General features: G+C 43.2%; 1 protein-coding gene across 28 annotated transcripts in view; it reads left to right on the top strand.

Moving 5' to 3' along the window:
• Positions 1-14,693, top strand: part of NFIA (nuclear factor I A) — a 348,817-nt gene extending 334,124 nt beyond the window's left edge. For all 28 annotated transcript variants that reach the window (XM_065070931.1, XM_065070923.1, XM_065070913.1 and 25 more), the window contains one exon: positions 7,576-14,693. In XM_065070931.1, the coding sequence (XP_064927003.1) occupies positions 7,576-7,593 (18 nt within the window). In that variant the 3' untranslated portion in view covers positions 7,594-14,693. The remainder of the gene's footprint in view (positions 1-7,575) is intronic.
• The last annotated feature ends 2,174 nt before the right edge of the window (positions 14,694-16,867 follow it).

The raw sequence follows: 16,867 nt of genomic DNA, 5'->3' as shown, positions 1-16,867 counted from the left end.
CTGCACGCTGCGCCTCCGAGTTGTCTGCAGGATTTAAATGGCCAGCCTGCGATTTTTGGAGCGGGGCAAATATATATCGTTTTCCTTTTAAACATGTCAAAAGGTTTTTGCAGCCATTTGTTTTCTTAGTTCCTTTATTTGTTACAGTTTCCCTTTCTGTTTCATTTGGGTTTATTTTGCTTTTACAAACGCCTTCACTGCCACCGGCAAGTCTAAAAAAAACCAAGTTTCTATCCGAGTCAGAAAACCTTATGGCAACGACAAATATCAGAGAAAGCCATCGTCTCTCTCAAAGATTTCATCTCACCGTCCACTTAATCCGCTTGCTGTACCTCAGATCTCAAGTAACTTTCATACTGTGGGCTCACTTTAATGGATAGAATCTATTTTTCATGAAAAAAGCAGGAAATAAGCTGTCTTTCGTACAAAGATTTACAAAATGTAATCATTGTTGAAATATTCTCTTTGAACTGCCTTGTCCGCAGGGGTGTCTGGCTCCCAATACCCCCGTTTCTTTAGAACACCCTTACAAGTTCTTCTGGTAGATCAGGTACACTGGTGGTTCTGGTCTTTGATGTCTTGAATGAATGAAAGAAAAGCATAATAAAAGAGAGCTGTTGATCAAGCATAAAATACTCTTTAAGCTGACAGAATGGCAGAGTTAACACATTCTAAGCTGCTTTTAGGTTTTTCCTTTTTTCCTCACATTTTCCTGTGCTTTGTGTACAGTGGGGCTTTTTATTTTTTGAAAAGTCTCTGATCTATGTAGTATGCCGTCCTCTAACAAAAACCAAAATGGGATTGTTTCTCTCTCTTTCTCCCTTTCTTTTTCCTCTCTCTCTTTCACTCCGCTATCTTTTTTGGTTTTTTAAACCAACAATGGTTACAGTTTAGCATGATTGCAGTTAGCTTGCAGCGCACTGTGCAAAGTTAGAAGTTATTTTGCAGTTTTAAAAGTTAATTTATTAACAAATAAACGAACTTCTTTGCTTAACTACTTGGAAAACTGCAGGAAAACTGTAACTCGCAAAATGTTCTGAAGCAAAAGGAAGACCCTCTGTCTAAAAGCAAACTTGTAAACTGAAAAACGGACATAAAAATGACCTCATTGTGAGAGAACTCGCTTTTAGAGTCAGAGAAAAGGGAAAGTTTTCTTCCTGTAGATCTAATTTAGATCTTAAGTTCCCATACATTATTTATACATCATATTCAAAGTGCCAGCCTACTCTGCTGGCTGGATTACATTTCAAACATTTGCCATTGATAAGTCTTGGCTGTATTATATTCGGGCTAAATGCGAATATGTCATAGCGCAGTCAATCTTTAATCCGCTGAGCTCCAGGTTGGGCGGCGGGGGGTCCGGCGCTCCGAGCATTGCTTTAGACTTGAGAAACATCTGGGGCCAGCTGGGACACTTTGCTGGAACACTCAGATGTCTGGAACAACAGCAGGAGTTACTGTACGAGTGTGTTTTCATAGGCTGGGGAGGGTTTGGGGTGACTTAGTTTAAAGACACGAGCTGTTCCCAACTTGAGGTTTGAACCCAAGCAGAAATCTTGCCTGAAGTGAGTTTGTTGGTCCCAGGAGAGAAGTGGTTTGGACTACTATACATTTTTAATAGTCAGCAGGCAGAAGTCCGTATTACAAAATTATTGCACGTAATTTAATGCAGTTTGCCACAACTGGCGTGCTCGCAAAAGCTATTGGATGCAGAGCTACTGTACACATCGCCTAGAGACAAGTGTCCCTCTTGGGACGGGTTTTATCTTCCTCGAGACAGTATAAATATGCTCATAGTGGGGTGGGCCACTCTCTTGGGTGTCGATGTTGGACAACCAGAAGATTCACTCACTGTTTTATGTCCCTTTGGGGATGACCAACATGCTACTTGCGTCCCTTTTGGTATTTCATTTTGGAAAATATAATTACTAAATAATTAATCCCAGCTCTAAGAAAATAACTTCCGTAGGCACAAAGGTGACCTTGTCTTCAATATTCACCTTTTGGTTTACGCAGTAGGATCAAAATTTCACGCCTGGAGAAGCTCTGGAGAAACTGATAGAGAAGTGGGACCAATTCAGACATGGGGTAAAGCAAAAGCAGTTGCTTTATCTGCAGGAGCCCTCCAGAAGCTGAATTGTTCCTGCCTTCGCTCACCCTTTTGAAACGGCATCAAAGCCCCAGTTTTGGCCCTTTGCTTTTAAATAACCCGCCGTAGGGAAGAGCCTTCCCGGGACCTCTGACAAGATGATGTCTAAAGGACCAGTTTGCTGCCTAGGTGTTTACATTCTCCTTTTATCTTTGCAACCAGAAGGACTCGTTACCCCGATTCACCTTCCCCAGGTTAACGTTTTTGATCGCCTTGAAGTTCTTGAGATGTATGAAATGTCATCCCCAAACAAAACAACCCAACTGGTGGGCCCCGATGAATCCTCGCAGGTGCCCGACGGCCGTGGCTCGGGTTCAGCTCGGCTGCTCAAACAGCCGCTTTCCCAGCGAGCAATAAAGCTGCAAGTTCTTTTTTTTTGATTATTTAGGCTCTTATCAAAGGTGGATTTTCCCTCCGGGCCCGTGCAGTGAAAACTTCCTGCAAGCGCAGCCGTGCCCGGGGCAGCAACGGCCCCAGCACCGCCTTTGAAGTCCCGATGGCACCGACCCGTCCCGCCGCCGGGCAGCCAGATTGGGCTGAAACCTGAAGAAAACGGCTAGAACAGAGCACGTCTTAGCCCAAAGTGGATGAGGTGAAGCAAAAGCTCCTACGTGTGGAGTTTGTCAGAGTTTCAAATGTGCGAATGTCCTTAAATAACCTACATCGCCCGGAGAAATGAGCCAACTGTCACACCCAGTTCTGGATTCCACATTAACAACCTCCTTCCGCAGCGTTAAACTTTGCCCTTGAGGACTTTTGTTTAACTTTTTAATTTGAAAAACAGATAGGGCCGCTTTACAACCCTCACTTTTTGTGCGAACTGAAAGGTCTCATTGTTAGGGCAGGAGATGTGCAGGTAGAAGTAAATTTAACTAGTTTGCATTTGATTGCCTTTCTGGTTTGAAACACGTGAGCGGTGCTCGGGGTTCAGCTTGGGAGCCCGGGCTGAAACGCGTCCCACAGGAAGGCTGGTTCAAGAACATTTTAATAAACAAATGGGCCCGTTTCTGGGCTCCTGACACAGGCAGAAGCTGCTACCGGAATCAGTGAGGCACTTTGAGCTTTTCTCCTTTTAAATATCCCGAATCACAGAATGTTTCTGCGCTGTTCTTCCCATACAAAGGGGCCAATTGTACATAGTTGCCTGAGGATTTTTGCCTGTCTCTGCTATCTCCAGAAGAGCATAGGAAACAAATAGACTTGCGCTATCAAAGAAACTTAATTGCCATTTCAGACTTCCTGTTTAGGATTCAGTCAAGTAGATATTGTTTATGGTTCATAAAACCTTACTACTGTGAGGATTCTCAGATACTGGCAGCACAGAGTTTCAACTTTCATGGTGCTGTAAATTAGGAAAAAAAAAAAGTGTGATAATACTCCTCCGAGAACAGTAAAATAGAGCTCTGCAATGGTTAAATGGAATTTTATAAGCACATTCGGTGTGGAACTGTTTTGCATTACATGAGTTGAATACCTTAGAGATGACACACATCTGCAGACACTTTATTAAATCCTTAGTCAGCACTTTTCAACCTGATGAGATTACTTCTCCATTTGACTGGAGAAAGGGAAGGGAAGATCTCGTGCCGGACTGCAGAATTCCTTCTGATGTTTCACCTTGAGCGCTGGGGAAGGACAGCGAGGTGCTCGGCAGGACGGTACAGACCCGTAGTGGCACCGACAGCTGTGTGACAGTCGTTTTGCCGAGCAGGACCTTGAGCTCCGGTGGATTCATTTAGCTCTGAACTCCCTGGGAGAATAGTACCGCAGAGTAAATAGAGGGGAAATAAAATACCGGCTCTTTTATGAAAACGCACGGTGATAATATCATCCTAGCCGTATTGTGATTGTGCACATGATTTAAACGGAGATTTTAGATTAAGAAAGGCAATACGCCGTTCTCTGTCTGGGTGCAGTTGGGTAAGTTACAGAACACGAAGGGATAAAATGGATCAGGTGGTTACAGCGCCCTAAAAGAAGGCAAAAAATACTTCAGCCATCCGAACGTACGGATCCAGGCTGCTTTTTTACCCATCAAAGCCCCCTAATCATGTAAAAAAAAACTTGACAGATCTCAGCTATCAGAGCTTCAGATGCATAATACACTTATTAGACGTTTTCATTTGAGGCGCGGAGTCTCCTCTCCGCTTGCAGAGAAGTTTCACAGGTGCTTCAGGAGGACAATGGTGCTCTTCAGCCCTAATCCGGGAAGACTTAGACGTGTATAGGAGGCTTGAGGGGGATATGAGATCTTAATATTAAAATGATTAGGAGAAAAGGAGGATCATTCTGTGTGTGCGTTTCGGCTGTAAGACGCTCTAAATTAAACGGGTGTCCCGAGAGCAGTGCCGGTGGGATCGGATGGGTAAACGCGCTCTCTGTCTGGCTGTTCTGCTGCCTCGGCCCCTAAAACATGTCACCCAAGTGGGGTTGCAGAGCAGGCGAAGCGGGATGCAGCTGCGGAGTTTGGGTCCTGTAGAGGCAGCTTTTCAGTAAAGGCGATCCGGAGCGCCGGCACGGAAGTTTAAAAAATAGCCGTGCAGTTTGGGTCGATCCTCTAAGGGTTAATTAAGTTTTTCATTGGTATTAGGGCCAAGCGGTGTCTGCAGGAGTCATATTGACACCCTAGTGCACGGTAACTCTACTCCTTTATTGACATGTTGCTAGTCAGGAGCACAATAGCACTCTGTGTCTGCAAATCATTGCTAAAATCATCTCAAGAAAAAAAAAAGTTTGAAAGCCCAGCACTAGACAAAGGCCCCAGAGCTGCACTGCGCCGCTCAAAACTCCGGAGTCAGCAACTTCTATTGATTAAAAACTAACCTTTAAAGTAACTCGCAGAGTGTGTGGTTAGCATTTAAATTTAAACATGTCATGAGTTGATTTGTGTTACTGAATACCAACTCAGAAGGAGTTACATTCACATCAGATTTTTTTTTTTTTCTAATTCCCTTAAGCAGCTAAAGTATTTCATGAAATGTCAATAGGGCAGGGGAGAAAAAAAAGGTGTTTTGGAGGGAGGGGACTCACGCCCAGCCTCGCCGTTTCTTTTCCCATGCAAATAGTCACCCCAAAAAGAAAAGTGTGGGGAGCGACACACAATAATTAGACCTTTGTCTAACTTTCCCAAGTGCCAGAGAAAGACAGATTAATTAAATATACAACAGTGTTGGTTTTTGGAGTGGGGGTCTCTCTTGCTGTGGAGGTCATAAATTAGGCAGAATAAATACTTCAATGTGTTTGCAGCGGGGCTGCTACGTCAGAGCGGCTGGCGGGCGGTGGGAGGGCGCAGCGCGGCTCTTGCTAATGATAGTCACGTCTGGGGCTGTCTGGTTGCCCCTAGCAACGAGACATGATGTAACACCAGGATGAACTTGAACTTGGGGGACTTGAAAAGGGAACAATAGACCAGAGCAATCAATAAAGCCTATTTCAGTGAAGGATTACAGAGCCGCTCTGGGGTAACCTTGTCTGCAAGGCGCAGGCTGAATAGCAAGATGCGTGAAGGAGCGGCGTTGCCGCGGGGGGACGGACGGACCCACGGACGGACCCACGGACGGACAGACCCGGGGGACGGCGGCGGGGAGCCGGGAACAGCCCCACCTCTGCTTGCTTTTTGCCTTTTTTTTTTTTTCCCTTTCTTTAAATCTCCTTTAGAAGGGAAAGAGGAACAGCGAGGCCCGAGCAGCTCCCGCCGGCCCGTGGGCCGTGTGGCCAGGCCAGCGGCGATGGGAGCCAACTGGACATCTGCAATATAGATCCGAGCTGTTGGCTGGGAATTTTTAACCCCTCTGCTCCCCGCCAGGGACTTCCACAGTTCCCAGCCTGACCAAAGACTGTCACGCTCAAGTGACAAGCGCCAGGGACGACCCCGCAAAGTTGGGAAGAGTTTTCAGGCCGCTCAGCTCCCCTGCGCCCGCCTAAAATCTACAGGGCCCTGCAATCAGGGAGGGGAAGGGGACCTGGCACCACTTCACAAATCCTGCCAGAACTTTGCTCTGTTTATGAACTTTTACATATGAGAACTATTTTGTTTAATTGCAGCCTGCGTTAAGTCTAAATATAAAATCTGTAGGCAATAGATGGAGCCGATATGGGACCGGTGTGTTTGTATTCAGAAGGGTGAGCGGAGGAAGAGTTGGTTAATGAGGTGTATTGGAAGCAGGACAACTTCTCCCATCGTGCTATTTATTTTACCGGTTCCTACCTCCGTGGCAAGACCACATAATCTCCAAGTCCCACATGAAACTTGCCTCAGAGTCTTCTGTAAATGTTCATAAATCCTCCCCGGGTTGATTATGCTATCAATCACGTCAGACGCTGAAAAGGGACGGAGGGAAAAGTTGGTAGAACTTGTCGTCGCTTTATATGTGCGCACATATGCACCTCATATATTACGGGAGCCGAAGTAAAAACGCGGGGTATCAGCAACGGCTCTTTAATACCTGAATCTTTCTTGTGTTACTTTACTTCAGGCTAAATAGTTACCGCTTGTTGGTGTATTCCCACAGCAATATGTCACTGCCAAGTAGCATCCCCCTGCGCGTACAGCCCCTAACACTGCTCTTATTCATCCCAGGTTGGGGTCGGTGTGACCCCGCGGGGCCGAGCCGGGTCCCCGGTGCGGTGGCACTGCCCCAGCTCAGCACAGCCCACGCCGGCTTTCCCACCGCCTTTCTTTTCCTATCGAGGAGCGAAATTGCTTTCTGTGCCCTGGGCATCTGCGCGGTTAAGGATGGTTTTGTTGCGGAGCTGAAATCCCGGGGAATTCCCTCCCTTTTAGGGGAGTTAAAAAAAAAAACAACAAAACTTTTCCCAAAGAAAAGCTATTAGTTGAGCTCCACTTTTTGTGTTGAAACAAGAGTATGGCCAGAGATACGGGACGTTTTCACTGATCCACTTTCTCCCAGATTTGCTTTATCCTGGCTTTTCTCTAGCGATCCACATTTCTCCTAAGAAAACAGCCCTGTTGTTGAATTTCTGTGCATCTGTTCCAGCGAGACAGTTGAAGCAGGGCAGTATAAAGCAACAGATGTTTATGCTGGCACATGCCTAAATACCCAAGAAAACCCCGACTGCAGGGTGATAAATGGCACAGAGAGACGAATGTGTATCGCCTTTTCAGGGGATTAGAAGAAAGTGAACTGGAGGGATCGGGATCTTCAAGCCACAATCTATTAGAAAGATGGATAACTTGTAACATGACATGACCCCCACCTTCATCTGTAGCTATGTCCAGTGACATGAAAAAAAAATATATTGATTTGTACAGTATTTTTAATTAAGCTTTGTAATTAGGTCGATTCGTCACAGTCTCAATTAGCCCCCCTCTTGGCGGCGGAGGCCGGCGGCGATGCCCGGAGCCCTTGGGGAAGAGGCGAAAGCGGGCGAGGGGTCTGACGGACGCTTCTCTTTCTCTTTTGCAGTCCTGGTACCTGGGATAAAAGTCTCAGCTTCCCACCACCCACCGGACAGACCACCAGACCCCTTCCCACCTCTGTAACACGGAGCAGCAGCATCGCAGCGCAGCGACTTCACATCGGAAGGGGAGGCGAGCAGACACCGACAGCAAACTCGTACATGGAAATGGCAAACGTTATGGTTGAATAGCAAAGGCCGTAACTTTTTCGAGATTTTAACTTTTATTTTGTTTCGTTTTGGGTTATTTTTTTTTTTTTTTAGACAACTTAGGACTGTTGTAATTTCTCCTATGGTGCTGGAAATGGTTGGGCTTCATAACTTTTGAAGTGTTTCATTGGTAGTGTAAGCGTTAGGTGACACTGAGTAGAACTAGCCTCTGCTGCTGCTTACCAACTCGCTGTTGTAACACACTTTCCATATGGAGCCTAACTGTTTTACAGTATCCGCATCGATTTTTTCCCATACAGGTGTGAGACTTCTTGAGAAATCATGAAACACACTTAAACTATAACTTTTGTAGTAGCTGAATTCTGCAATATATAACTTACCGGACAGACATAGAGCATGTTTTTCTGTAACATATCGGGGAAAAAAATGGCAGGTTTTATTCTTTTTGTTGTTGTTGTTTTTGTTTTCTTTTCTTTTCTTTTTTTTTTACAGTCAGCACTTAGATACGTAACATGAACCATAAGAGCATTGTCAACAATTGTTTTCCACTCGATTGCAGAGCGATTTAAAACATCGAACTACTACTATTCACTAAAAAAAAAAAAAAGAAAAAAAAGAAAAAAAGTTTGAAATGCTGCACTTACATTTAAAAAAAAACCATTTTTCAACAATTTTCAACAATGACACAAAAATTCACACAGAAATGGGGAAGTTGGTCTGTTTTGACAGAAACTGACAGGAATCAATCAAAACAATCGAATTTTGAATTGAGTAAAGTGCAATTTCATTGGATAGCTAAATATCTTTGTAAGATAGAGATTGTTGAAAATTCTATTTTTGTTTTCCAAGTCCTTCCACCCCAGGACTCTAAATTATTGGGGTAAAAAACAGCCTTGCAAGAAAAAGGGGAGCTATTTTTGCTTTTTATGTTTTTTATTGTTGAACTTGTATCCCTTTAAAACTGAAGGAAAATTAAAAAAAAAAAAATACAAATCTAATGGTGCTTTTACCACAATATGTTAACTACATTAAATGCTAATTAATCATTTTCTGTTATCAAAGCACATAACTAAAATGAAATCATAATATCTGTTAATTTTATAAGCTAAAAGTCACTATAATGGATTATGCCAATTCTGACAAATTTTACGTGTTTCCGGCAATATAGGGTTTATCAGTTCTCAAACACCTTGGGAATAAGAGAGAACGGTCCAGAAAGTAAAACACCTTCGTGTCCCTGAACTGGTGCATTTTCTGGACTGCGAAGAAAACATGACCGAAGCGAACGATGCTGATCGTACAACTTACGCCAGTTCAAAGCAAGGGCACTTGCTGAAGAAGAAAAAAAAGAAAAAGGAAAAAGAGAAAAAAAAGTTTGGACCCCAAACGTCCTGTATCTTATGTACAAAAAAAAAAAAAAAGGAAAAAAAAAGAAAAAAAAAAGAGTGCAAGTGATTTTTTCTATCAGACAGCGGAGCACCCCTTTGCTTCACATGCAACTTTAAGAAGGTTTCCTATACTATACATATATATACGTTCTGGTTGGCGAGTCCAGCTAATCAGAGAAAGTCTCTGCATGTTCTAGTGTTAGTAACTAATTTTTATATAGTTAATGTAGGGTAAAGTAGAGTGCATTAAGACACAATATTGTAATCCCTATTCCAGGCACTTGCCTTTAAACTATGTTTGTTCGACCCTTCAGAAGGGTTTCTACTACTGTCCTATACAATCAAGTAACTGAAATTCTTGGGAAGACACTTTGCTCCTCATCTTTTCCCTGAAACAATGTTTTGTTTTGTTTTCTTAATTTGCACGAAACAGAAAAAAAAAAAAAAAAGAAAAAAAAAAGAAAAAAAATTCCATATCAATGTGCCTTGCCCTGGATAGCGATTATTTGTGGAATTGTTGCACATGTTCCTATATTGAAAGGGGTTTTTCCCTAGTCAAGCATTTGGAGACACTTTTTGTAAATGTGACTTTTATGTCAGCCATCGTCAGTTCCAACATCTAGAATTAAATAGGATGTTAGTTGTTCCGCAGATAGGAGTAGTGTTTATTGTCCTGTATGGTCAGTGGCAGTGCTATTCTGAGATCTGTAGATGCTAGATTATCAGTATTTTTGGATGTTGCTGCATTTTACCTTTTATTTGGAGTCTTCCTTTTTTTGTTTTGTTTTTCTCCCAGATATATGAAAATATGCAATACCTGCTTATATCATGTAGAAAAGCTTAGCAATTATTAATTTTTCTTTTCATTTTTTTTTATTTGACCAAAGTTGGTGCTGCACTTGACGCAGTGTGTTTTAGGTGTTTGTCTTTGTACTTTTGTGATTTTTGAATGCACATGCAGGAAGGGCTCTTCTTAGAGAAGCAGTCAAACTGTGAAGCACTAAGCTGAACCCTGCTTCAAGCAATTTTTGTTTTACAACTGTTCCTTTCACAAGCAAGCCTTAAAAAAGAAAAAATACAAACTTCCTTTTTCTTCAGATCCCACACCCATTTTTATTAGCAGACTGCAATCAATCCACATTCAATAAAAGTATATAATGCCCATTTTTATATGCACGTTTTTAAACTTCCAAGTTCTGAAAATTGTTTACTGGTTATTCTCTATTTAAGGAAAAAAATAAAATGTTTTGGATTTTCATATGTGTCTGATAAGTGGTTGAGTAGTCATTTTGCTCTATTGTATTGTGTGATTGTTAGTATATGGTATCACATCCTCTAGCCAGCATCCTTTGCCTTCCCTATAGCACTTAGCTGGGCATTACTTTATTAAGACATATGTGCACTAAAAAAATAAAAAAAAAATAGCAGCTTTCAGTGCTTCACAGTGAAGGGAAAAAAGCCTAGACAAACATTTTGTCAGAACCTTGCTATGAGACAAGGTATTACCAGTAAATTGGTTGTATATACAATAAAATTGCACCCTTTTTTAAACAAAACAAACTAAGCAATAGTTTGGGCAGTTAGTTGTTTTTAGTGAGCATGTTGTAGTCATGGCTGCAAAGAGAGAGAATTAAACTGCCCACTCAGAAGATATGTAATTTGTATGTTGTATAGTTTTATTGATTACACTGATTTATTCTACCCTATTTTATAATGCAGGACTTTTGTAATGTTGTTTAAATGAGGAAAAATTTCTGTCAAATTAGCTTAGTGGAATTTCTGATTGTTCGTTATAAAGGCAGCGTTCATAGAATTGCTTTTTTTTTTTTCCTTTGGGAACTGGATTTAAGTTAAAAACTTTCCCGTTTCCTTTTTGTATGTATTTAAATACAGTTATTTTTCTTCTCTCAATGGTATAGCATATTCCTATGCTTGAGAAGTATAGGCTACTGAAGAACCATTGTAAATGGACATTACAGGTATGCTGTATTTTTGAAGGTATTTTTGTCATATTAAGTTTGATGACGCTAAAGTTAGGGAACTCTGAGCAGAATTGCGAGAAAACAGACAAACAAACAAACAAAAACAAACAACACACAAATGTTTTAAAGGCTTTAAAACATGAGGTAGGCGGTCGAGGGTGTTCACCAACAGGGGTTGTAAAGTATTACACACTAAATTGAATTTTCCTTCACCTTTACTCTCCCGGCAGAGAACAAGCAGTGTTTGGGGAGCGGGGGCAGGACTGACGGTCCCGCTCCCCTCCCGGTCGCTCCGCTCATTTCTTCTGGGTTTGTTTGCTTTTCATAGAGTCACGCGAACAACTCTTCCCCCCCGTTTCCTTCTCTCCGGCCCCCGTCAGACGCACAAAATCCTCTGCCCTGCGCCCACCCCCCCCAAATTTAAAGCCCGAGACGTGGCTTAGCATGAATTGACTTCTCCTCAAGTTAATTCCTCTCCTTTTTGCCTCTTTTTTAAAAAAATGTGAGCGAGGGCACTTGCTTTTATCATGCCGCACACCCCAGCGATGCCATTATCATTATTTATTCTTCTTCCTTTATAATAAAACAACTTTGGGGCTTCGAGTGTAGGCAGCCATGGTACACTTTGTCTCTGTTGCTTGTTCCCCCTCCCCTTAAGGTCGAAGGGGAAAAGAAACACCGAGTTTCTCTCAACTCCGCAGTATTCAGTCAGCCCACAGGAATATGCAAAATCCCTCTAACATTTTTTTTCTTTCTCTAGTTCTCTTTGTTCCTTCCGTATATCTGCAGCTTTGTAGTAACAGTGTTATGAAATATTTACTGTACAAAAATACAAGAAAACCCAGATACATAGCCTAAAACAGTTTTTTTTCCTTGTGGTGAATTTTTTTCAGGCTGTCAGTTAATATTGTACTTTGCATTGTGTCTCTGGAAATATCTTTTTTTTTTTTTTTTTGGTAGAAGGCCTCCATCGAACAAAATTTAAAACCATAACCGGCATGACAATGTAAGGAGAGCTTCAATGGCACCTAAACAATAAATAAACAGCAAAATCAACCTCATGAGGTCTGTCGGAGGCAGGTCTTGTGAAGTTAACACTGCCTGCTAGGCAGGATTTTCATTAAATCAAGCTTACAATGCCAATTTTGTCTTGAAGTCAATGCATGTATTACTGTTTGACAGTAAACCCAGCTATGCCATCATCAAGTCCAAGGCTGCGCAATAGTCTAATTAGTATCGAGTACATTTTCCTTTTATTTTTTCCAATAAAAAAGCAGTGGGATGAAAATTGCTTTGATATATAGCAGGTAACATTGAAGCTATTCCATAGCACTTAACTGTAGTGAATACTGTGTCACCAATTCTGAAATCAATTTAATGTTTAATGCAAATCCATTACATGGTGCTATTACAGGCTGGCAAAATGATTTACAAAAATGTGACAACTTGGGCTCAATTCACTCTGCTTTCCAACAATGTAAATGCATAGCAGTGTTTATCTGCATGGAAACTATGCACTAATCTATCTGAAAAAAAAAAAAAAAGAAAAGAATATATCAACTTTGGTATCTACTTTCCGTTTACTTCGATCCTTGCCTTTTCGGTCATTGTTATAATGCCAGCTTTAGGACAGAAAGAATTATAAGAAAACCAGCATAATACCTGATATATTAAAATGTAGTGCCTGTGAAATCTGTATTATATTGCTCTTCTGAAGTAAGATTTTTTCTACACCGGTAGCCTTCGCTGTCTGTCAGAACCTTCTGATATAGGTGATGTAAAATAACCGTACAATATTAATGCATGCTATTCCATAATGCTTAGTAGCTGTATGAATATTACTCAAAGTTATGTTAGTCTTTTTTTCTGACTCGGTTCTTGTCAGATAGGTTTAAAGATATTTCACTGAGAACGCAAATTCTGTCTTTTCTTGATTTGGGGTGTTTTCAGTATTTTGGAGGTATACATTTACTTAAATTCAGTATTACTTGTGTTTTGGGTTTTTTTTCTTTTTTTTTTTTTCTTTTTTTTTTTTTTCCTTTTTTTTTAATTTTTCCTAGAGGGCAGGACATGGTGTTTGAGACCAGAAATCCGTGCCTGGTAAAATTATCGTCTCGAAAAGATACCCTAAGAATTCAGAGAGCTTGCTCTGAAGAACAAGTCACATCGATTTCAAATTTAAGGGACAGCCCTTTAAATCCACAAACGGTGGAGAGATTTGTTATCGGGCAGCGGTTAACCAGGTACCCATGCTTGACCCTTCTTCACACCAGACTTCCTCATATAGAAAGAAAAAAACCCTTTTAAAAAAAAAAAAAAAAGAAAAAAAGAAAAAAAAAACCTCATGTGGTTGTTTAGTTTCATGCACAGTTGCAATATTTTTCTTCAGACGAACTCTGTACAAACTTTGGGCCCGATTCATAAAAGCTGCGTTGCTATTAACACGGGCGGCTGGTGGGCTTTGCTCCTCCAAATGGAGGGTGGGTTTCGGTCGGAGCGCAGGCCGGGGCTGCTCCCCTGGGGTCCCTCTCCCCCCCCCGGCCCTTTCTGTCCCCCCAGATCCCAGCGGGGACCCGGGACGGGTGGGACGGGGCACAAGGACGATGCTCCTCACCCCGAGGAAAAGGGGAGCCAGGGGGTTGTGACACGGTGGGATGGGGCGACTCGGTTACAAACGAGATCTTGTCCCTACCTGAAAAAAACATAACGCTTGGTCACTACCTCTGAGCTCTGGAGGAAACCTGGGTAGAGGCGAACGCTCGCAGACAATGTGAACTTTTGTACTTTTTGTGCTTTTTTTTTTTTAGGGAAGACTATTTTCCACTTAGTTAATCTTCTATACTCGAGCATGAACAAAAACAATTGTGCGGGGTGAAATCCCCTGCCCCTTTTATCTGCATCCACAAATTAATATGAGGGGGGGGAAAAAAAAACAACAACAAAAAACCCCAACACAACAAAAAGATGCGTTTGCAGGCAGAGCATGGCAGGAAGCGCCTGTTCACGCTGCTGGCGCCCGTGCCCGGCCGCACCGCCGCCTTGGGAAACGGCCTGCGAAATTCTTTGCTTTGGCAACACAACCGAGGAGAAACGTCCCTCCTGGGCGGCTTTGCGGTTCCGCCGCCCGGCCGAGTGCTGCCCCGGCCCCGGCCCGCTGCCCCGACCGGCCCGGCCACGTCCCGCCGCCTCAATTGGGAATTCGGGGCGCTAAAAATTTCCCCCGGCCGCGTGAAAGAGCCGCTGCAAATTCACTTGACACCCGTGTTAATACCATGTCGTGTTCATTTTTTTTTTTATGAGTCAGGCCCCTCGTGCCTCTAGTATACTTGTATTGACTCTCATAGTTACCATTTTAGTTTTACTGTGTTCTGTGAAAAAAAAAATTGTAATTGGTTGAGAATCACTGTGGGCATCCATTCTTATTCAACTAAGTCTCCGCAGGTTTTTTGAGCTGGTGTGGATTAGTTTAACTCTTGTATTCAACCATTAGTGCTACCACCTTCTCACATTACAATACAATTACTGGAAGCAAGTACTGCATTTCCTATGCAACAAAAAAGGAAAATAAAAAATTGCTAATGCTAACAGGCTGTGGTGTTATTTACTTTAGCTGGGCATGGGGGGTGTGTGGCTGTGGGGCATCGCGTTGGGGACCTCCAACATGGGCAGGTTTGGGGTTTCCCGGGCAGCGGCTGTTCCCAAATCGTGGGGATATTTGGTTAAATCGAGTCACTTGTGTCACACTGGCCGTGCTTTCCTCTGCTGTCGGTGTCCCATCAACACAAAATCATTCCTTGCACGGTAACAGATCAATCCTGAGCAAACCTCTGCACATTAAATCATCCAAAGACACGAAGCATGTCTCGTGAAGGCTGAGGAGTTTAATTAATCCTGCAAATGCTACAATATATCTTCAAATGTAGATAAACTTTAAAAATATTACCACATTCCAGGAGGGCCCCGGTACCAGATGTGGGCCGTGTTTTGGCCGTCGCTGCCGCACTGGGCCTCAGAGCCCAGGCAGGGTCTGTGGGTATGTGACACACAAAAATTTGGTTTCTTTACGACCTTTAAAGTCTTGGTCAAAGTTTTTTAGTCTGTGAAACGTTTTTCTTCAGAGATACGTGAAGAGATTAATATTTGCAGAAAGCTCAGCCACGTGGCACTGGGGACAGGGACCACTGCGACACCCAGCCCTGCCTGGGGCAGCACCAGCTGCAACACCAGCTCTTCCATTTTATTTTAGGGGAAATTAGTGTTTTCTAACAAACAGTTACCCGACACTCATAAACTACTGGTATTTCCTTTCTCACACCTCCATGTCGTTTCGGTTTAGGCTCCAAGGCCAGGACAGGAGGTTTGGGCTGAGCACAGCTCCAATGTCACCATCCTTGGGGTCCCCCTCCGTACCTGTTGTTGCTTCAGACCTGGCACCCACTGATGTACGCTGAGGACAGGTTGGAGCCCGTTCAATTCAGCTTTTTTTCTTGTGAAGTGAACTAGATGTTAAGCAAAAGCCAAATCTGTCCTTGCAGAAGATGTGGTGCCCCAAGCAGGGGCTCACCAGCGGCGCCTTCCCCTTTTGTCCTATAAGCCCCTCTGGGAGGGGGGAGAAGGAGGAAAGAGCTCCTGCTTTTAGGCAAAAATCTCATCTCAAGGCTGCAAAAAGGAGCCCAAAAGGCGGTGGTGCCCCTTTGGCTTGGAAACCAGCCCAGGCACAGGCCAACCTGCCCCGTGGGGCAGCAGGAGCTGGATGCTGCTCCAAGCAGGGGTGCAGGGGTGGGAGGGATGGGGACCTCCCCAGGCACAGGAATACACACAGAAAAATGAAAATTGGCTCAAAAAAAATAATAGTGCCATCTCTCCTCATTGCCTCATCTGTGGCCGATGCAGCACTGACGTCTCCTTAACATTACCCATTCCTCGCACTCGGCCCCCGCACCCTCGCTCTCATGCCTCACCTCCTCCCTACAAAAATCATTCCCCATTATTTATTTATACCCTTTATTATCGAGGCCGTTGGCTGAGGCTGCCCTGGGTTTCGGTGGAAGAACCAGGAGGGGCTCAGGAAGTGGCCGGACACTGTCCCACAGGGTGACAACCATGGTGGGACCAGCACCTGTGGGGCTGGGGCCAGGGTTTGGGCACCTTCTCCCGCTTTCTCGCTCCTTTTCTTACCTTCTCTCCTTCTCACTTTCTCTTTTCTTCCTGCAAAAGAAAAGGTCTCCATCAGCATCTAAGGAAATAGATCGCATTTATTATTTATTGCTATCAAAATGTGTCAGCTTGGCTCGAGATGCAAGAAGAATACGCAATAGCCCCCTAACAGAAAATTTAAAACTTTGGGTGGAAAAAAGTACGTGGTGGAGTTCAGGAAGAGAGAAGTGGGCGCTTGGTGCTCTGACCTGGAGGGAGAAGCGATGGGATGTGCTTACAGAGAGATTTGTATGGCACAAAACCCATTACTCTCACTTTTTAGGGAGGTTTGGTTTATCACTATTGGATTTTTCATCAATGGAAGAAATACAGGCTGAAAACCCCACTCCAGCCATAAACACCGAAGTCACACGCGAGCCCTTTTTTCCTTCAAAAGCTGCTCCATGGTGTGGTGGGTGATGAAGCTGCAGCGAGCGCAGTGGTGACAAAGTATTTATACCAAATTTCGACACATTGGGTTTTTTCTCTTTTCTTTCCCCAAATGCAAACGGTGCCAAATTGCTTTTGTGTTGCTGTGATATAATCTTCAGAAGTTTTCAGTC

The sequence above is a fragment of the Columba livia genome, chromosome 8 (genome assembly GCF_036013475.1).
Source record: "Columba livia isolate bColLiv1 breed racing homer chromosome 8, bColLiv1.pat.W.v2, whole genome shotgun sequence".
Lineage (NCBI taxonomy): Eukaryota > Metazoa > Chordata > Aves > Columbiformes > Columbidae > Columba > Columba livia.
Note: the sequence above shows the minus strand (reverse complement) of the source record. Positions and strands in the feature narration are given on the sequence as shown.